Genomic DNA, 20683 nt, shown 5'->3' on the forward strand with positions numbered 1-20683 from the left:
AAGAAAATAACGAGAGTTAACGGCTAATTTTTATTGGTCATTCTAATATTAATTTCAACGGCCAAATAACTAAGAAAACTCAGCGTCATAAACGCAAACATGATATAAATTTTTAAAGTTAGAGGTAAGGTTCCGCTGTACGCGTTTCCTACCATCATTCCGCAAGACACGGCCACGTGAAAATGAGAAAAGGAAGATTCGGTTTTATCCGTTGGTAATACTCCGTGAACCGCTAATAAAGAACACGAAGATTATGCAGGTTTAATTAAAGAGATTGTACCATACTTCTTACCTTGAGGTAAAATTCGAGTCCCACTATGAACCCATCCCCAGAGAAAGGTTGGTACAAACACCGTCAGATAATCGTAATTCAAACTGGGAACCCACAAGAGGCTGAACAAAAGAAGTGCCAACTCCGTTGCAATATGAAAGAAGAAAACCGGAAGTCGACCGTTGCGTTTGGCAACAAATGCATAAACTATCGAAGACAGGAACAGACCTAAACCAAAACATGTCGAAGCTACGCCCACGAATTGAATGCCCAATAAACACGTTGCGAAGGTCTGCAGCGAAAATACATCCGTAGTTTTAATTAAGCTTCAATACCTGAGATTCTTTCATCCTTACTTTGTTTATATCAGCTCCAATGAAGGCGTCCAATAAGCCATTATGAAAATTATTTATGAAAAGACACGGAAACCTCCAATCACGATTCAAATCGAGCGTCGACATCAATTTCCGGATATTTAAATCCTTCCAATTCCAAGGTTTGGTAGGTGAGGGATCCAAGAGAAATCCAGTGAAAATGACGCTAATGACAGCCACAATGGCCAGAGAGACGAACAAGACGATGACGTACAAGGGTTCGGGTCTACGAAAATGTCCCGTATCTTCGTGACGACCCTCGATGAAAAATACACCGCAAGTTAGTCTTTCTTGGTCGGATACGTTTCTGACAAGTTCAACATCGGCGTTTAAAACCACGAATGACAACAAGTTGCCAACAACGTAACCGAAACTGATTGACGAGTTAAGTAACGAAGATAAGAAATTAATTCCTTTGGATGTTGAAATTCCGTAAAGTTCAGCAAACCGCACTCCAAATTCACGGAAAAGTTCATTTTGACCAACCGAAGCAATGTCGCGAAAACCAAGTCCTAAAATGGTGCCACCCATCATGGTTATCGGCGTGGGAAAGATATTGGCTAAGATAAAGAAGACTAGCAGGAAATGACAGACCATAACGCAGCGTTTGGCACCAAATATCCCGATAACGTATTGGGGTAAGAATAACAAAGCAAAAATACCACAACCATGCGCCACGCTCATGGACAGAGTACCTAAACTTCGGTTCAAGCTACTTTGAAGATCTATAACTGGTTTTTGGGCAACGCACGCTAAAAACAACGGGAAGAAAACCGCGAAAATATTTTTGTTTAATGAACGTTTTTCGCGACGAATTTGAACGAGGCTCCCTTCCTCCATGTTCCGCGGTTGTTTTTAATCATACAGTATCTCAAATGTACGAATTGTAATTCGAGTAGAGGTGGTTTATAATTTTGATTGTAGAGGTAAAAGAATTATATCAAGTGCAGACCTTGTTTTGGTGTTACGAAATTCTGGGATTTTAAAATGATATGGCTGCATGAACAATAATCTTGGGCAAGCCACGATGTTTTCAGCGGTTTATCCTTGAAAATGAAGCAAGAGTGAGCTAGAGGATGCCTCTACATTCTTAAGCGTCTGTTAGCTACAAAACACTAGCGACTCACGCTCACTATTCCAGTATTTTGACATAAATATCGTTCCAAACAGACGTTTCAATGGAGAAATGCAGCGGCGCTCCATTAGTTCCCGACAAAACAACCTTGAACCAAAAATTTTTCGCAATATCTTAGCGTGTTTAGCCCAAAATCCCGCGCTACACTTGCAAGTACAGACCTTGTTTTACTTCATGCTTGGATATTAAAATGATTAAGGGAACGATTCTTTCAGCGGTTTATCCTTGAAAGAGAAGCGTGTTAATGCCTCTATATTGTGACACGATTGTTAGCTAAAAAAAAAACACTAGTGTGGGAGCGAACAGAGTTGCGCTTACTCTTTCCAGTATTCTGTCAATAACGCATTACCTAGTTCTAAACACACGTCGAAATGGAGCAATATAGCAACGTTCCAATAATTTCCGATAGAAGAACCTTGTACAAAAACATTTTCGCACTCTTATTCCCTATGATCTTAATCTGTTTAGCCCAAAAACCCGTGTTGGACTTGCAAAGTAGCCTCAACTTTGAGCATGGTTTAGGTACCACCACGATGAGCGTAGCCCATGGTTGTAGCATGCTTTTCTTGATATTCCTTCCACCTTATATCATAGGGTTAATAGGTGCAAAAAGAGCAATTATGGTGCCGCATTTCTTATTGACGGTTTTCATTTTAGTCAATATCTATCCGACTTGGGCTACGCTGATACCCGGAACTAGTTTAGGTTTTGGTTTCCACGACATCGCGGGGGTGGCCCAAAGTCGACTAAACACCGAATTCGGTATCCGTTATGGGAAACTTCGCGCCATTTCAATGAGTCAAGGAGTGAACTTTTTAAGCGGTATCTTCTGTTCATCGGTTCACTTTGGTTACGTTATTGGTAACTTGATATCTTTCGGAATTTTGAACGCCGGTGTTCAGTTGGAAAGCAACGTAACCCAAGAAGAGCGTCTGACTTGTGGCGTGTTTTTCGTGGAAACTAACCATACCGAAACGGGACATTTTCATCGGCCTGAAAAGACCTACACCACAGCTTTGTTCGTCACATTGGCTGTTACGGCTATCATTAGTGTTTTTGGCACTGGTTTCCTGTTGGACGCCACACCACCTAAACCCAGAACTGGCTCCACTCTTCGTCTATGTATGTCCACGTTACTTCTAAATCGAGACTGGAGATTCCTTTGTCTTTTTATCAACAACTTTCATAATGGGCTGGTTGATGTTTACGTTAACTCTGAAGTTAGCAAGGTAAGATAGTTTTATATTAATGGGGAATCATTACACAGTTTGGAAGATGAATCAATAGAATTTCACGACGTGTTTACTGGGGATGCAATTCGTGGGGATAGCGTCGACCTGTTTTTCCACTGGCAACGTGACGGCTTCCTTTTTTTACGGGATGTTATCAAGACGCTATGGTCGACTTCCCCTACTATTCTTTTACGTATTGGCCGAAGTGGCTCTGTTACTGTTCGGCCTTTATTGGAACCCATCCTTTCAGTACGATTACGTGACGGTATTTGTCCAAACATTTCTATGGGGATGGGTAACAAGCGGTACTCACCTTATCAGTACTGGTAATCACCTTTACAATTATATTTCTACAACATTAATTAAACCTTTGTCTTTTACCTAAAAGCTCTCCACGGAATTTTGCAAGTGGATCAAATGGAAGCCTCCTACGCCAATATGTATTTGGCTGGCACTTGCGGAATGATGGTTGCGAACGGATATAGTCACGCTTTATCACTAGACATTAAAATATATATCATGTTGGGAGCTATGGCGTTAAGTTTCGTAACACTTTTTACAGTAGAAATGTCGTTAAGAAACTCGGTACGCAGTACGACCGAGATTAACAAAAAGGATAATCTGAATTGATTTGATTTTACTAAGAAAAATTAATTCGAAATAAAAATACAGTATTCAAAGATTAGTGTCATTAAGATTAACTTGAACTATTTAAGATTGAGTCCTTCTTTCTCGCAAGTGGTATCTCAATGCTCAAATAACAAATGCAAGTCGCGGTCATAGTGACAAAAATAATGCATAATTTAGTATAAACGTCCAAGATCGAACTCAAACCGTACGACACTGAAATTCCTATATTCTCAGCCAGAATACAAAGTGCCATAGAGGCTTCTTTCATCTCGGGAAAGAGATACCCGTGAAACACTAAGAAATTTTAGGCATAATTATTAACCTTAGATTCTTCTATTCAATAATTAGTTTAAAAGGAAGTTATCAAATCTTACTGTATAATAAGAAAGAATTCCCCCCACCACAGACGCCGAATGAGAACGCCGTGCCAAGAACGAAACTTCGATTATCTGGGAAGAGGTTCGGTTTCCAACTCACGAGAAGCGAAAAAGTGACGCATTCAAGTGATATGCAGATCGCGAAAACGAGAATTCGATTGAATCGTTTAGTTAAGTACGAAAACAAGGGTGAGACAACGGCGACAGTCAAGGACAAAACCATAGTCGACATTCCCAGTAATGGGATACCACCCAAACAACTGGAGTACGCCTAAAAGACATACACACTCCGTGGTTAAATAAATTGTCCTTCAAACTTCAAACCAACCTCTAACTAGATGTTATTAATTCTCGTGGAACGCGATGTCAAAGTTACAAAATACGTTCCATAAGTTTGTCACTGGTGAGGCGCTGTCAAAGGCTTAGTACAGACTAAACAGGAAGATGGAAGTCCTGCAAAATTAATTAACCACCAAGTGTAGGACTTCAATTCACGCTTCCGTCGTTCTCGAACTAGCTCGAGCTGTAAGTCTCTAGCATTATGAAGTATAGGAATTGTCATACTTATGGAACATATCGTTTTATAAACTTACGCGATTTAATCTTGGAAAACGAATGAAAAGGACAAAAAAAAATTTCATTCATCTTTAACAACATACTTTTAATGTCCTTGTCACTTGTCCTTAAAGCACCTGTTTAAAAATATATACCTACTTTTGAAAAATCAGCATTAAGAGAGCCCAATGCCATCCCCCGATGAAAATCACACACGATCATGAGTAAGGCGTTTCTGTTCTTGGTCAAACGCAAAGTCTCTATTGCTAAATTTCCGGATGTCTGTAATGAGTTAGGGACATGATCGAGAAAAAACGCGACAATCGCGCTATCCGATAAAGCAACGATAGCTAAAACACCAAATAAAACATATAAAGTTGATGTGGAAGCCATTTCCGTGTAATGTTCGTCGCCACGTTGGCTCTGAACGAAATATGGGCCGCAATCGTTTCTTCCCGTGGTAACGTTGACGTTCGTTTCAACGTTGTTCGTAAAGAACATCATCATGGCTCCAGCTACACCACCCAATTGAGTCCCGGTCATTGCGGCACCAAAAATGACGCTGTATATCTTTTCTTTGGGGTAAGTACATAGCTTGGCGTAACTTTCGCTGAAAAACGTAACTATGGCGTAATTGGAGGACATGGCGACGCTAGCGAAGCATTTAAAGATGATAGCCGCGGTAATCAGCAAACCCGGAGTTGGGTACGTGTTTGAAATAGCGTAAAATGCCACGGCTAAAGACCCAACCACAACTAGTTTCTTCAAACCGAACATATTCGCCAAATACGGCACGAAAAACAAGGCGATTACCGAAACTCCAACACCAATTGATAAACTTAAAGTTCCAATTTGGCCTGATGCGTTAACCGTACTTTGAAGGCTTTCTACGGGAGCAGCCGAGCACATTAGTAAGAAACCCCATACGCTAGATACCACCAAATTTCTAATTATTTTACGTTTTTCTAGCCTATTTTCCAAATCCATCATACCAACTTTTGATAATATAAACCTAAAAACGCGGATAGTTAACTCTATGTACGCACAAATACTAAAAGGACGCGGCTTTGCAAAAACAGCTGAAAATAAATACTGTAAAGCGGATGTGTTTCAATGTACATGTACGCTAGTAGATTGATCATTCTGTATAATTTATAGCTTTGGATCTTTCCAATTTTATTTGGAAAAACATTACGCTGTTTACTTTGGGTTTCGCTTCAATGTCACTAAAGGAATTTGACCCTCAACATCTTTGATGAGGGATGTTAGAGGTTGGAATTTTTCCTACCCGAATATTGCTATCCCAAATAGGATCCGAGTTAATAACAAAATTCAAATGGTTAAATGGCCCATTATTATATTATCGTAGCTTTAATAGACGGTAACTTAGTTCATACAAAAGTAGCTTATATATTTCAAACCATTCATAAAAGGATAGAGTTATTATATTATTATTTACAATGACATACACCCGAAGACAAACCAAGAATAATCCAACTTATTCACTAAAATTCACTAACATTGACCGATTCCAGTGACTCATCCTTTGTATCGATTATATTCGATTTCTTCAAGGGTATTTCGATACCCAGATAACAAAAGAACGATAAACACACGATACCAAGCAATACGTACAACTTGGGTGTAAATGCCACGGTAGAACTTAACCCTAACGAAACGCTGGCTCCCAGATTCTCGGACAAAGTACACAAGGCCATGGAAGCCTCTTTCTTTTTAGGAAATAGATATCCGTGCAACACTTAAGTACGGGTAAAAATTAATCATAAGTTCATTAGTTAAAGTCGAGTAATGCAATTCAGAAAATTGGGGCTACATACTGTAAAATAGAAAGGCATTGCCAGCGTACCCTGCTCCGAATGTAACGGATAAGACTAAAACGAATACGGTATCGTTGGAAAACCAAGAAGGTTGCCAAAGAAGGGAGGTAACAATGGATCCAATCTCTAAGAAATTTATAATAACAAAGACAACCCAACGATTCCATACTTTAGCCATCCAAGAAAAGACAGCCGAAAATACGACAGTCCCTATTCCGAAGAGAGCAGCAGCGAGACCGAGTAGTTGAAGACCACCCAGGCAAACGTCAAATACCTGTTTGTTGACCAAATTGGTCAAAAACTCTAATGACCCTAAATTTTTAATTACCTTGGCAACATCAGTGACCAAAACACCAGCCCAAAATCCACGATGAAAATCGCAAACGATCAACATCAAAGCCACTTTACTCTTGGTCAATCTAAAGGTGTCTAAAACCAAACTGCATTTGGTGGCCTCGGACTTGACCTTTGGTACCGAATCCAAAAACAGGAAAGAGATCAAACCGGACAAAGCCGCGATACCCGCGAAGGTTCCGAATAAAACGTGGACGTAAAATTGTGGCATTTTTTCAAAATTTGAATTATCGGAGTGTTCACCATCGACAAAATAGGGTCCGCAATGTTCCCTGGCAATTTCCGTCAAATTCATCTCGTTGCTATTTTGACTCGTCACGAAATACGACACCAAATTGCCAAAAATGGCCCCGGAATTTTCGGCGGTCATGGCAATTCCAAAAACAACACTATAAAGTTTCTCTTTGGGAAGAACGCTAAGTTTGGAGAATTTCTCGGTAAAATACGTGATCAAGGAATAGGTAGATGAACGTCCGAGACATCCAATTACCTTCAGAATGATGGCACCTGGGATCAGAGTCACCCAAGACGGTTGCAAATTTGCTAATGAAAACAAACACACGGCTAAACCACCGGCAACAACCAGTTTCTTCAAACCAAAGAGATCGGTGAATAACGAGGTCAGGAAGAACAATGAAACGATGGACGCGGCGATACCAACTGATAAGCTGATAGTGCCCATACCGTCCTCGATATTATAACTACTTTGCATAGCCTCCAAGGGAGTATCGGCAGTCATAAATAACGTCAAAAACAGCGAACAAACTATCAAGTTCTTAACAATCCTCCATTTCTTTTGCTCTTTAATTTTCGATTTATCTAAAATAACTTCCGATTTATCCGCCTTAATTTCCGACATCATGAACGTGTACCGGATATTTCTTCCGTGGAAATAACTATGCCACGATTGTTCGCATCGGCAACTAAAATGCCCTAGAATTAAAAGTACAACCGATACCTTGAAACAACGGACACAAAATTGTCAACAAAATAAAAGCTGCTACTTTCTTGAACCTTGAGATCAGACAGCGTGCTTCGAAGGTTCATGTACGAGTTGTCGCCGAGAAGCCATACTTTTGTGTCAATGGTTTTAAGGTCGATGATAGAGATAATGCGAACGATAATGTACCTCCCACAAAATATACAAAGGAATCTATGGAACAGCTGTACTAAACGTAAGTAACAAATCAAGTCAAAGTGTAACCAGGTGAAAAAAAATCAGAAAGCTTCAGCCTGCTATTGGAACTAAATCTGGTGACACAAATTTCATTTAAACGTTATACTTTTCGTCATAATGCTACTTCTGGTTATATAGAGGGTGTTTATGTATAAGTCTCTAAGAAATTATAGATTGTGTTTCTTTATGCATTTCTGCGTGAGTGGTTCAAACAGAAAATGAACAAATAGGTGTATTTAGTTATAAACAATTACAGTATATACATGTGTTTAAAATATAGCAAAGTTTAAAATCATTTCGTCATCTTATTGATCATGCAACTCGTTAAAATGAACCTGTTTCCTTTTAAGAGACGTAACACTTATCCCGGGGGTTCGTACCATCTCTAAAACATCATTATTGTCTTTCCTACGTTTGCTTAATGCCATTGATATTTCAATGGCTGAGTACGACACGGCGGACACTAACAAAGCGCTCATAGCAATAGCCACTTTCGTTGTCATGCTTAAGGAGGAGCTGTAAGCGTTTCCCACCATGGATCCTGTATTCTCCGCTAACATGTAATTGGAAAAAGAGGCTTCTTTCTTGTCAGGGAATAAGACTCCGTGAAGTACTTTGAAAAGTATAAAAAAAATTTAAGTTACTATACGAAACTTAGGACTAATTTAATCTACTTCTAATTAATACCGTGAAAGTTGACAGTAAGGCCGGCCACGACAACGCCAAATAAAATGGCCATCAGATAGACAGTGATAGTGTCGTGACTTACAGACGGAGTCCAGAGAAGACAAAAAATGAGTAGGGACATTTCTATGACAGCAGAGATAGCAAAAACGGGTACCCGTCCAAATGCCTTTGATAGAAATCCAAAACAAATGCAGAAAACAGTCATACTAGCTCCGTACGCCATACAGAATAAACCCACGCTCTGCATTCCGATTAAACACGTTGAGAACGCCTATATTTTTAATTAAACCAGGATGTTAGGCTTAAATACTTCGTCAAGGTTATCTTAAATTGCAGACCTTTGTAATATCCGCGAAGACAAAAGCCATAACCAAGCCTCGATGAAAATTACTTGGCCATAACAAAGCGCCTCTCCAATTCCTATTGAAGGTCAATGTTTCCAGAACCATGCGTCTGTATCTTTTGGCGCCAACGATTCCACACTGCGATTTGGGTATCGAATCGAGGAACAGTAACGTCACGGCGCTCAATAGGCCAATGAGAGTTAAACACCCGAACAATATATAAATAAGTCGTTGAGCTGGACGTTTAAAATTGCCAGTGTCCTGATGGTCAGCATCCGTGAAGAAAGGTCCACAAAGGTAACGGTAACCAATGAATTTGGTCGCGTTGACGTCAACCTCAGCGTGTTTCAAGACATTGTAGGATATCAAGTTACCAACGACAAAACCGAAACTGGACACTGTGTTGTATATGCCAAACATGGCGCTAATAATTTTATCCTTATCGGCACCGGTATTTTCCGAGTAACGTTCCACCAGGATAGTTGAATAGGCGCATTGACACGCCCTCGCTAAACCAGAGACGGAATAAGACAAAATTGCGCCTGGTGCTAAGGTATACCAAGCAGGGTAGAAATTGGCTAAGATACTCAAAGATTCGACGGTGAAACCCAGCACCATGGTGTATTTCAGACCAAATATATCGGTAAAGATGGTGGGTAATAGTAGAAAAGATACTATAGACACTCCTTGTCCGATTCCAGTGCTGGTTGTACCCATTCCGTCTTCAATGTTTAAACTGCTTTGAAGTTGAGAAGTAGGTTGATTCGCGGACACGATTAAAAAGATAGCCGTCACTAAAACCACAAAATTCTTCAAATCCTTCCATTTTTGGTAAGCGGGTTTTACCGAAGTATTTATAGCCATGTTTAGGCTTAGCTATAGCACGTCCGTAACTCACACACTGTAGCAATGAAACAGCTTTGCCGATGCACTGAATATTTTCTGTAGACGTGTCATGTAAAGGTATTGAAAAAACACCGTACAGAATATGTCAAATAAATTATTATTTCAAGCTTTTATTTTAAGTCTGGAAAATTAAATATTTCACTGTACTAAGGGATTACAAGCAATTTTTAAACAGTTTTTACATTCGTGTAGTCAAAAAACGCTTTAAAAGTCAAAGGTCAACACAAAAGAGGTCAATCAAATTAATTTAGGATTATTTCTATAAGGATATTTCAAAAGGATACGAATTGAAATCAACACCATTTTTATCCGACACTATAGCGAATCTAACATGTTTAGTAATTGTTTTAGGTTCAACAACAGATTGAAATTCAATTCGGTCGTCTTCTTTAACACTATGAACTTTGACCTCAACGTATATATAGCAACAATACGCGATAAGTAGCGAACCGAAGATCACAAAAACCTTTACCCAAACGCAAATAAATTCACTGTAGGCATTACCAATCATAATACCAAAAGCTTCGGCCAACATTAAGTTGGACAAGGCGGATGAAATCTTGTTAGGAAAAAGAGTGACGTAAAGAACTAAACCAAATAAAAATTAGGCTTAGCTTATTTTTTCTTTACGCATTAAGCCTTGGTTATTAAAATAAAATTTCTATTCAACCTGCTGCTTGCGTTTCCCAAATGGCTCTGCTAAGTACCCATAATGAAGCTACCACGAAGAAAATCGGCAAATCAGCGAAAGTTGGCTTCCAGAAAATCAAGATAAAGAATAGACCAGCCGTATTAAGACAGGCCAAAGTGCATAGCAATGGTCTACCAGTGTATTTGACTAAGATCCCGAAAGTTAAACTGAATAGAGTATGACACAGTCCCTGAGCGACTGACAGTAATCCAATGTACTCTTCACCGAGAACGCAAGTTGTATAAGCCTACAGAAGTTACGTTACGTTTGGTTTATTATTTTTCTAATATTAAAGGTAAATAAAAATAACAGAAGAATGTGCCTTCCTTAGTTCCCAGTATATTTACTAACACCACTTTCTACCTAGCCAGGAATACAGGAGGCGTGACGGATATACTCAAGCCCGGCCCACAAACCCCGCATAGAAATTAACACAGGAGATATGGGCCCACCATGATTCTTATTAGCTGTATTTATTCCCGATTAGGCTTATTTGGCTGACTTTGTAAAGTTATCTTTCATCTCCCCGACGAAAATAGCTCAGCTTTTGAGGCATTCAGAGCTAATGTTTACCTTAGATTTTGTTGTGTATTTTTGTTTGCCCTCGTAAGCGCGATGTCATTCATTTATAGACGAGTTTTCCTCTGTCCTGTACCACTAGAGTGACGTCAGCACGAATCCCAGGTCGCCCACGCTTCACTCTTTCTGTTACTTTTATTTCACCTTATTACCACTAATTCCAGTACTTAAATTTAATTAAAAATATAAAACCTTACCCTATTAAATTCGCTATCCTTGAAGGCCAAACTTAAACCACGAAATAATCCCAATGGCACCAAAAGCAACAAATATTTATGTTTATACATCTTCAAGGTTTCAGTCAAATAATCCCAACCGGATGTAAAATGTTCTTCCTTGTATTTTTCAATAATCCTCGCATCCACAAACAAAATTACAATCAAACTCGCCAATAAACCGGCACCGCAAAAAATACCAAATAACAAATAAATTTTAAAGTTGTCGGGTCGAAGAAAATTCATGTTGGTCTTATAGTCAGTTGGGCAGAAATTAAAACCACAATGAGAGTTATAGTTATAACTCTTAGTGTAATTCACATTGGAGGACTTGCGCAAAACTTCGAATGATATCAAATTTCCCAGGACACTAGCTAAACTAGTAGCCGTATAAAAAATAGCGAAAGCTCTAACTGTAATATTTAAATCACCAACTTTTAACGCGGCGTAATGATCTGATAACCGGGCGATACAAGTTTTAACGCAAATTATAGACAAACCACTTCCAATTCCGTGAACTACGCTACCAATTAGTAACGAATACCAAATTGGGTAATAATTAGTTAAATACGACAGGGATATCATTGCTGTTGAACCGGATAACGTTACACGGATACCAAATTTTTGAATACAAAATGTTGAAAGTGTCAAAAATGTTACAATCGAAACCGCTTTACCAACGCTGGCCGTTTTGGTGCCCAATCCACCTTCAACATTGATAACGCTTTGCAGATGCATATTGGGTACCATACCGCTTGTGGTTAACATACTCGCGGCTATTAAGATAATCGCATTACGGAAAATGACCTTAGGGTTTAATACCAATTCATCACTGCTCGAACTTTGATCGGAATTACTCATATTTTTATTTTTATTAATATTTTAAACGAATTTGAAGTAAATTTCTTTTTACAACCTTAGTCGTGAACTTTACGCGGCTATACGTTTTCACTAACTGTTATGTATATATTACATTTGGTGGATTATAGTTGCGATGAAGATTACTATACGCCAACGTTTTTTTTTTAATGCGTAAATTTTTTGTTATACAGGGTGTTTCCTAAAGGTCTGTTCGAGTTGAAAATATTCCACCGTTTTAGAGTTAATATTGGTCAAAGTATTTAACGGAAGACCCCTTAAATTTAATTAGGAAACCGATTCAATACAATGATTTTAAGGGGTCATCCCTAAAACCCTCAAATAAATCACAACTCGAAAACAGTGTCCCTTGTGGCTAACAAAATGGAGATACAGAAGTTAAGAAATTTTCAACTCAAAATCGATTTCCCAAAGAATTCATCCCCAGACTTAATTTATGCCACCAGACTTATCAGAAACACCCTGTATACTTGGGCTTATCATAGCGAAGAGACGCGAGCCGGCGTCGTTTTACCAACACCACCTTGCAAAGAGATACGCTCCACTGAATTGAGCATATAAGGTATATATTTTCACCTCGTTCGCCTTGAGATGGGGAATGAAGGTGAAGGTACGAAATAGCGTTTCACCCTTCAACCGTTAATTGCCATCTCCCCCCTAATAGCTGTTCATTAATACTCTGTATTAAAATGAGATACGAAGCTCAGATGCGAGAAAAAACATACACGATAAAATATTATTATTATTTATTATTTTTTTTTTGTAGAGTTCGGTTATTCAACTTTTATTTAAGGAATATAAAACCAATACAAATAACAAACAATTTTCGTTCTAATATTCATTCAAGTAGAGACGCGGGTAATGAATGAGAGAGCTAAGTTTGTTTTACTATTGATGATCAGGAGGTTTTTAAGTTTGTAAGCAGAATTTAGGCAGAAAAGGTTTTGATGAAATATTCCATAATTTGTATCATGTTTGTATCAGATTGCTAGTAATCTAGGTGTTTAAAATGTTTTGGTAAAAACATGGGCTATAACTACGATCGACAGCTCGTCACGGTTTCCATACCCTACGACACAACAGTAAATTGAAATTGGTTTTTGTAATACTTAGTGTCCAGTGAAGTATACATCGGTCAAATAAATCTCATCATTCTCAAGCTTGCATTTCCGACGCAACCAATTCTTGTACACAAATATCATACTAACGACCTTAGGCATATATCACATCATAGTCAAGGGGAATACCGACAATGAGTCAATCGGCAATCGTTCCAGATAGCATCGAATTCCTCCTATTGGACGATCTCTCCGAATCCATATGTTCTTTAACATTCTCGTGAAATCCCAAACTGGACTTCAACTTGGGTATCAAGGCCTTCAAATCGAATTGGTGATCATCAACGGAACCGGAAGTCCAGGAAGCCCTCTTCCTAACCATACGCTGAGACGGTGTACTTCCGGTGGCCAAAACGATACATGGCAACGACTCAGAGTTGTAAATCCGAGAACATCGTTTATTAAAACGTCTCAAACTCTTATGCCAAACGACCGAATCTTTCACCACAGTTTGGGTATTTCCAGTTTCATCATCTTTCGCATCCGAGGAACCGTTTTCACTTCCTCTATCTTCCATTTCGGGTGGAACCACGGTTAAGGGACGATCGTTTTCAATGATATTTACATTCGGTTCCAAAACAACTTTACGATTTAATTCTCCATTGTTAAGGACGACGTGATCTTTTGATTGAATTTTTCGTCGATTTTTGACAGCCGGGGGCGTATTGATTTGAACTGAATTGAAATTATTACCCGACGGGAAGTTTTTTGTATCTCTTTGTTTGGAATTACCGTTGCCGTCGAATTTGTAAACCTTTGAAAAATTTTATTTGGTTATACAGAACCACTTGAGAATTCTCTTTCAATGATGAAAGGTAAGCTTGGCCTAGTTTAGCTTCCGGGGACTTTTAGTAGTTTTCTAACGGCTAACGAAGTAAATAAAGTGTTTCGTAAGCTTAAAATAAAGTTTGAGATGCACGAAATTTTTAAGCAGGTTGCTTTAAAGTAAAATAATAAAAAATGGTTAAACTTTCATAAAACTATTTTATATTTAGATGTTAGAAAATATGCCTTTTTTACATCTCATCTTAAAGGCCGACATCCAAAGAAAATGCTTGCTTGCGAACTGGAAACCTAGCATCAAAGCATTTGACTAACAATGACCGACCGTGCTAAGGTTAGAGTTCACGCTCTAGTGAAATTTTGAGTTAAAATTCGTGGAAAGCGGTTCTGAACTGAAGATAAACAACAGTTGGTGGGTGGCCCTTCATTCAATGCTCGGATTTCAGTTCTTTTTGAACCCTTTTAACTACGTATCGCCGAAAGCTAGATTTAAATTACATCTTGACCACGATTATTTTCAAAACATCGCGCTAAGTCCTTGTCAAGGTCTAGCTAAACCAGGCACAAGCTTCCACTCCGATAGAATTTGAGGATTCAAAAATTTACCCAAAATGATTCTCCGTGTCGTTTGGACTCATTCAGAAAAACATCTTTCGACGCCTGTTCTGTAATCGAATCGGGTCTGTTCAATTTCGGGGGTTCAAACTCTTCCAGCTCGACGGACGAATCAAAAAGCGTATCCTCGTCATCGGCCAAAGTTCCTGGGGTTGGACCACGATCCAAATCGTTAGGATCTGGAAATTCCAGGGCAACCAATGGAAAATGTCTGGTCTCCTTCATCAAGAGACGAACGCAAGATTCGTGTTGACCCCTAATAGCCAAATTCAACGCCGTTCGCCCTTGTTTATTTTTCTTGTCAAGTTGAACGGATTTCAAAGTGTGACGAAATTTCTCAATAATCGAGATTAGTATATCTCTCCGACCAAACATGGCAGCGTACATAACTGCTGTGTTACCATCATGGTCTTCCATTGATGGATCAGTTTGATCCTTAATTAAAGTTAATGTAAATTAGTCCTAAGTTAATTAAGTAATTGTTTGATATTCCATTAACCAATTAACGTATTTTGCGTAACTTCGGTTGAATTTTATATTTTAAAAAAACCTAACACCAAGGCTTAGAAAAACTGGCCTACTAGTGCTCTAGAATTATGGCTTACGCGTTGGAAAAAGGAATTACTAAGTTACTTACGCCGGAAGGTAATTATACGGATGAAACCAAAATCATCAGAAAAAAATTACCAGAGAAAAAAAATTCTTATCCAACTTAATGATACATTAACGACATTATTAAGCTAACGAACTGAGTTATAAAAACACCCCTAGCTGAATCAGCTTTTTGCATGTCATCAAAAATTCAACTTAATTTCTCTAGGTAAAGCGGAAAATTGGGGCCTCGAATAATTTATAAGAAGGGTTTCTGAATTTCCTTCTCTATTCAAAAAGGAAAAAAGTAGGTGAAAAAACCACGCCTATATTCATACATCAAGTCGCTTGACAGAACTAACAAAGGTATGTTGACAATCACCAGTACAATTATTTAGTCCCAGGTTAAAATGAGTCTGCAATTACGGAGAGATTAATTCACTCGCAATTGTCAAATAGAGACGTGGTTGTGGAGAAATACGTGCGTGGGTTGAATAAAACACGTGCGACGCCAAAAAAATAAAATAAAATTATTTCTTCAATAAAATCCCTTATTATGAATCTCCTTTTGTCAAAAATGCGTTTCTCTATACAATATTAATGGAGGTATCATTTTCCAGGTGACATTAATAGTCCGATAAAATTTACACCTCAACGTGGGCTGCTTCAATTCTCGATTAAAAAAAAAGCGTAAAACTCTAGTTACTAGCATGGTCCAAACCTAACCTGAGCTGTACATAAGCACATTCTTTAGTAATCAAGTTGACTAGTGAGCAGGGACGGAAACAGGAAACATTAGTTATTGGACATGTGTCCAGTGAACCTCCCTTTGACTGGGAAAAATAGAGGATTCTTTAGTAATCAAGTTGACTAGTAAGCAGGGACGAAAACAGGAAACATTAGTTATTGGACATGTGTCCAGTGAACCTCCCTTTGACTGGGAAAAATAGAGGACATTGTCCACTGGAGTGTTCAAAAATAGTGTCAAAACTGGTCAAAATGTCCTTGGTTTAAAAAAAAATTGGGACATTTTAATTAAAATGTTATTGGACAATATCCAGTGTCCTGTGCTCATTTCCGGCCCAGATTTCATTATATGTTAGTAGTCAGGGCATTTCTTTTAGCAGTCAAATTCCTTAACTAGGTGCCTTATGTACAGCCCTGGTCCAAACCTTTAACTTCGAGACTTCAAAAGTCACCTTGTCCGAGATAGGGTACGTGTTTTTGGAATTTTTCATAAAACTATCGATTTAGAAAAAAAAAAAAGAAAACCCTTTAATACCTACAATAATCCCTTATACGTGGTGTGTTGTTTTAATGGGAGCAGGGAAACAAGAGTTTAAAGAGAGTGGTGGAGTTAAAAGAACAGAGATAATTAATAGAGCGAGTTAAACTAAGACAACATCTCACCGTCCTAGGTGGGGGGGGGAGGAAGAGGAGTTGTGACTATAAAAATTCTCCCTCATTAACTAATGAGACTGGGTGGGGGTGGTGGTGGTACAGTAGAAGGCACCTGCTCTACTTCATTTATAAGCGAAAAATATTAGGGCGAAAAATTAACTGAAACTGCACTACGTGCCTTCAGAATTATCAATAAAAAGAAAGGGTTAAACTTGGTTCTACTAAAGCCAACTTCTACTTTTGACCTATTTAAAATAGTCCTTAGATAGAGGTCAAACTGATAGTATAGGTTTATTTTTAAAATTAGGAAATTATTTTATTTATTATTTCAGCACAGCCATATGTACTAATTTACCTTAATTACTCGGCCCTGATTGTTGTAAATGCCAAGTATTTAGTATCATTTTAAGGTGGAGAAATAGTACTTAAACATATTGAAACGACTTCCCCTATCTCTTATGGAACTAGAGCTAAATGGTGTCGTGTAAATAAGCAGCCCATGGAGAGGATGTCTATGAACATTTTGCTTAACTACTCGGGTCCCTACTGTTGTAACCTCAAGTATTTAGTAATGTTTGAAAGCTGAGAAATAGCACTTAAACATATTGAAACGACTTCCGCGTATCTCTTATATAACAAGAGTTCGAAGGTGTCCAATTTCTAAATTCCCCTGACCCTTTTTTCCAATTTCTAAATTCTCTAACATTTCCAGGCATACCCTCCCAACCTTACAATTTTAACATGAATTTCCCATAGAATCCCTGCAAACCACTTCACCCTCATTACAATAATGTTCAGAGGCAAAGCCAACATACAGGCTGAACCTCTAAGCATTAAAACCCCATAGAACGCCTGTAAATCCTTTTCTTACAATACACAAAAGTCCCTTGAAAAGCTAACTTCCAGGTTCAAAGACCTTCCTTAATAACCTTAGCACAACAATGTCAATTTAGCTTAGCTTAACAGGGAAAATTTAGTATACAAAAAAAAGGGTTTAATGTTTACTTGGTTAGCTGTATGTAATATAGCTAAACAATGGCAATGAATAGCGTTCATTGAACCTGCTGCCTTGCAATTCCTGTATTCGATGCAGTTAAACACGCAAAGTAGCGTGAGCGTTTCCTTCCCATATTCCTGACTAGGCTTCCTCGAGAAAAATTTCATAAATCGCTAGCGTTAATCTCTCTTATAAAATTACACCAACACGAATACGGAAATAAGGAAGAGGAAGAGCTAGAGAGAGGCCTAAAGCTTCCGCGTCAAAGCTAAAAAAACTTCCGCATTTTAGCATGGGAAAAAATAAAAATTAATCATTTCTCAATATCGAGCTGGTTCTATCGAGTCTATAACGTAGAAGAATAAGTTATATAACAATATACAGGTTGTTTCTGATAAGTCTATAGGCATAAATTAAGTCTGGGGATGTTCTTTTGGAAATCGATTTTGACTATATAGAAAATGTAATTTCTCTCTATCTCCATTTTGATTACCACAAGGGACACTGTCTCAAATCGAGTTAAAATTGGTCAAAGCATTTTACGGATGACCCCCTTAAATTTAATAAAGAAACTGATTTAGACAATGATTTCTTATTTAATTAAGGGGTCATCCCTAAAACACTAACCAAATCATAACTCGAAAACAGTATATCGTTCAATTATTATATATTTTTGCACATGGGCAAAGAAGTCAACTCTCCAAGTTCAGTTTTCAAATCCCCTATAGGCCTAGGTTAAGTTATATTTACAAAATCCATAACGGATCCCGGTCTTAAGACACGTGTGTCACTTTCTCTTTGCATTATTGACAAGCAGCAGCGAGACCCGCAGTCATTTTGAGATTTCTGGTGAAGTATAAATCTATCGTACGGGTTAATGAACCTAACCGTTTTATAAAACGGACAGAAGCTGCTTGAGGAGTCAAACTCTTCAAGGGGGGGTCTGTCCCTCATATTCTGATAGTTGTTTTTCTTTTTATAGCACAGGCCAAGGGCGATCAATAAACAAAGAAATTTTCTCTGATATATCCCTTCATTTCGGCCAAAATCCTTTGTTTTTTGTTTTTGTTCTTACAAACCCTGGTCGTCGCGGGTGGGTGGATTCTTTCCGGTTGGTTCGTAAGAGAACTATTGGAATATAATAATACACTTAACAACAAAAATAGAGCAGACAGAAGTTATCTAAACGCGTTCTCTTTTATTCTATCTTATCCCTTGACTTTTGAAAAGGGGGTTCATTTGACCGGAAGTTCTAACGAATTTGGTTCTAATCAGGCCCAGTCTCAGTCCCACAATACCATGTTTTAAATCTTGATGACCGCGGTTTAAAATTTTAAAACTTCTGTTACGAGAACCTCTAGTTAATTTCCTTCTATTATATTTCTAAGTAGATTCGTTGGGTGTTTTTATGTCTTATCTAATGGGAAGAAAAATAGGGATAAGTCAACAGCCAATCAGAATGGGTCTTCGATTGCCCGTTTATCTTGGAAGTTGGAAAAGGGGAGAGGGATTGCAAAATGACTTCGGAATCGGAATACAGCTATACACCCAAGATCAGATCAGTAATTGTATTCTCTATGATATCAGGGAAGAATGAGTATAAGAAGCGCAGCCCCCCCCCCCACACTGGGGTATAAAGATTGATTTCTTATCGATATCAAATGGTATATTTATACAATTTCATAATTGCTATTTGAGGTAATAGATAGTGTATCGATTGCTGGTATACTGCCATGGGTAGGTTTTTGGCAAAAACAATTTATAAATAAGGCTTTTATCCGTCTAAATAGATCAAAAACAAAATACAGATCCTAATTAAATGTTTCCCTAGCCCCAATAAATTTAAACCGTGATTTCCGAAATTAATTTCAGAATAACCTTGATATACTACAATCTTTACGGCGCCTTGGGGTTTTTTTGCCTATTACGCAAAATACATTAAATTGATTGATGGATGATTTTTGGTATCTTAATACACCATTTAACACTTACTCTTTCCAATAGCGCATTAGCCAACTCTTTGAGCCCCAAAATCGAAGCGTGCATTAAAGGTGTCAATCCCCTATCATCGCTTAAATTTGCATCAGCTCCGTGATCGAGTAAAAGTTTGGCAAACTTGGTCTGTATTTGTCGGGGCATATCGCAAGCTCTTTTACAGCAATAAATCAGAGCCGTTTCTCCTAAACAATCCCTTGACCTGGCATTAGGATCGGCACCGGCTTCCAATAATAAAGTAGCTTGTCTAAATCTCTGTTGTCTAATCGCGTCAAAAAGCGCGGAATCCGGTGACGTAGACCGACCTATAATTGACCCTGAAACCATTTCTGGTGACTCTGAAGTAACGGGAACCTCTGGTAAGGCGGAAAAGGCCGACTTTCGTAAAAGGGACAGACTATTTCCGAAAGAACCGCGTCGATTCGCGACTAAACCGTTCATGCCGCCGTCGGTATTTCCCGCGGAAAAAAAACCACAAACTTTACGCGCGAAAAATTCTCCTGTCACTCGTGAAGGGCTCTCTCTCCTATACTATAGAGAGAGCGCGAGAGCGGGAGAGAGCGCGCGCTTTCTAGGAAGGCTCGAGACTGTAGCGGTCAATGGCACCAGCCACTGGAACCAAACCACGTGCTAATAGGTTTATATACACTACTATATTCGCGCCTTTATGGCGTAGAAGGGTATATGGTTTTAGTAATTGCGGGTATAGAGGTGTTTCGCCTAGATCCATATTTTAATGTATGGGGGTGTGTTTATCGGGAAATTTTGACCTCTTTCTGTCAGAAATAGACAAATTGCAGGCGTGGGGGAGCAATTGGTGTTGTCTGCCTAAAGAAGTTTATGTATACCTTTTTAAAAGTTGGTAAACACGTTACATACTTGGAGGCCATTTTCCAATATGGCCGACCACCCACCTTTAGTAAAAATTCGAAAATTTCG

At 38.5% G+C, this 20683-nt stretch overlaps 7 protein-coding genes and 1 long non-coding RNA gene across 8 annotated transcripts; 2 read left to right on the forward strand and 6 right to left on the reverse strand.

Annotated features, from left to right (window-relative positions):
- Positions 1–7: 7 nt before the first annotated feature.
- On the reverse strand, positions 8–1486 carry LOC149702509 (N-acetylglucosamine transporter UNC93A-like). The gene is made up of 3 exons (XM_089866338.1): positions 628–1486; positions 293–563; positions 8–232 (listed from the first exon to the last, which is right to left on the reverse strand). The coding sequence occupies exons 1-3, from the start codon at positions 1483–1485 to the stop codon at positions 24–26; spliced, it is 1338 nt and encodes a 445-aa protein (XP_089722464.1). The 5' UTR covers position 1486; the 3' UTR covers positions 8–23.
- A 665-nt stretch (positions 1487–2151) lies between these two features.
- LOC149702510 (N-acetylglucosamine transporter UNC93A-like) lies at positions 2152–4294 on the forward strand. Its single transcript, XM_089867128.1, has 4 exons — positions 2152–3009; positions 3068–3338; positions 3401–3597; positions 4049–4294. Exons 1-4 carry the CDS (start codon positions 2152–2154, stop codon positions 4292–4294), a joined length of 1572 nt encoding a protein of 523 aa, XP_089723254.1.
- A 421-nt stretch (positions 4295–4715) lies between these two features.
- LOC149702511 (N-acetylglucosamine transporter UNC93A-like) lies at positions 4716–5561 on the reverse strand. Its single transcript, XM_089867129.1, has one exon. It carries the CDS (start codon positions 5559–5561, stop codon positions 4716–4718), a length of 846 nt encoding a protein of 281 aa, XP_089723255.1.
- Positions 5562–6390: 829 nt separating this feature from the next.
- LOC149702512 (N-acetylglucosamine transporter UNC93A-like) lies at positions 6391–7745 on the reverse strand. The gene has a single exon (XM_089866340.1). The coding sequence runs from the start codon at positions 7626–7628 to the stop codon at positions 6405–6407; it is 1224 nt and encodes a 407-aa protein (XP_089722466.1). The 5' UTR covers positions 7629–7745; the 3' UTR covers positions 6391–6404.
- LOC149702513 (N-acetylglucosamine transporter UNC93A-like) lies at positions 7746–10489 on the reverse strand. Its single transcript, XM_089866337.1, has 3 exons — positions 8969–10489; positions 8631–8901; positions 7746–8556 (listed from the first exon to the last, which is right to left on the reverse strand). The coding sequence occupies exons 1-3, from the start codon at positions 9836–9838 to the stop codon at positions 8249–8251; spliced, it is 1449 nt and encodes a 482-aa protein (XP_089722463.1). The 5' UTR covers positions 9839–10489; the 3' UTR covers positions 7746–8248.
- Positions 10140–12226, reverse strand: LOC149702514 (N-acetylglucosamine transporter UNC93A-like). Its single transcript, XM_089867130.1, has 3 exons — positions 11348–12226; positions 10551–10818; positions 10140–10468 (listed from the first exon to the last, which is right to left on the reverse strand). Exons 1-3 carry the CDS (start codon positions 12224–12226, stop codon positions 10140–10142), a joined length of 1476 nt encoding a protein of 491 aa, XP_089723256.1.
- Positions 12227–13021: 795 nt separating this feature from the next.
- LOC149702515 (uncharacterized) lies at positions 13022–20185 on the reverse strand. The gene is made up of 3 exons (XM_089866341.1): positions 19742–20185; positions 14752–15195; positions 13022–14116 (listed from the first exon to the last, which is right to left on the reverse strand). The coding sequence occupies exons 1-3, from the start codon at positions 20183–20185 to the stop codon at positions 13502–13504; spliced, it is 1503 nt and encodes a 500-aa protein (XP_089722467.1). The 3' UTR covers positions 13022–13501.
- On the forward strand, positions 15049–20074 carry LOC149702516 (uncharacterized). Its single transcript, XR_016381749.1, has 3 exons — positions 15049–15405; positions 15581–15717; positions 19754–20074. It is a non-coding gene; the product is annotated as an uncharacterized LOC149702516 (long non-coding RNA).
- Positions 20186–20683: the final 498 nt, after the last annotated feature.

Source organism: Phalangium opilio, unplaced genomic scaffold (genome assembly GCF_054372755.1).
Source record: "Phalangium opilio isolate 3A_F unplaced genomic scaffold, DU_Popi_V2 ptg000017l_1, whole genome shotgun sequence".
NCBI classification, from domain to species: domain Eukaryota; kingdom Metazoa; phylum Arthropoda; class Arachnida; order Opiliones; family Phalangiidae; genus Phalangium; species Phalangium opilio.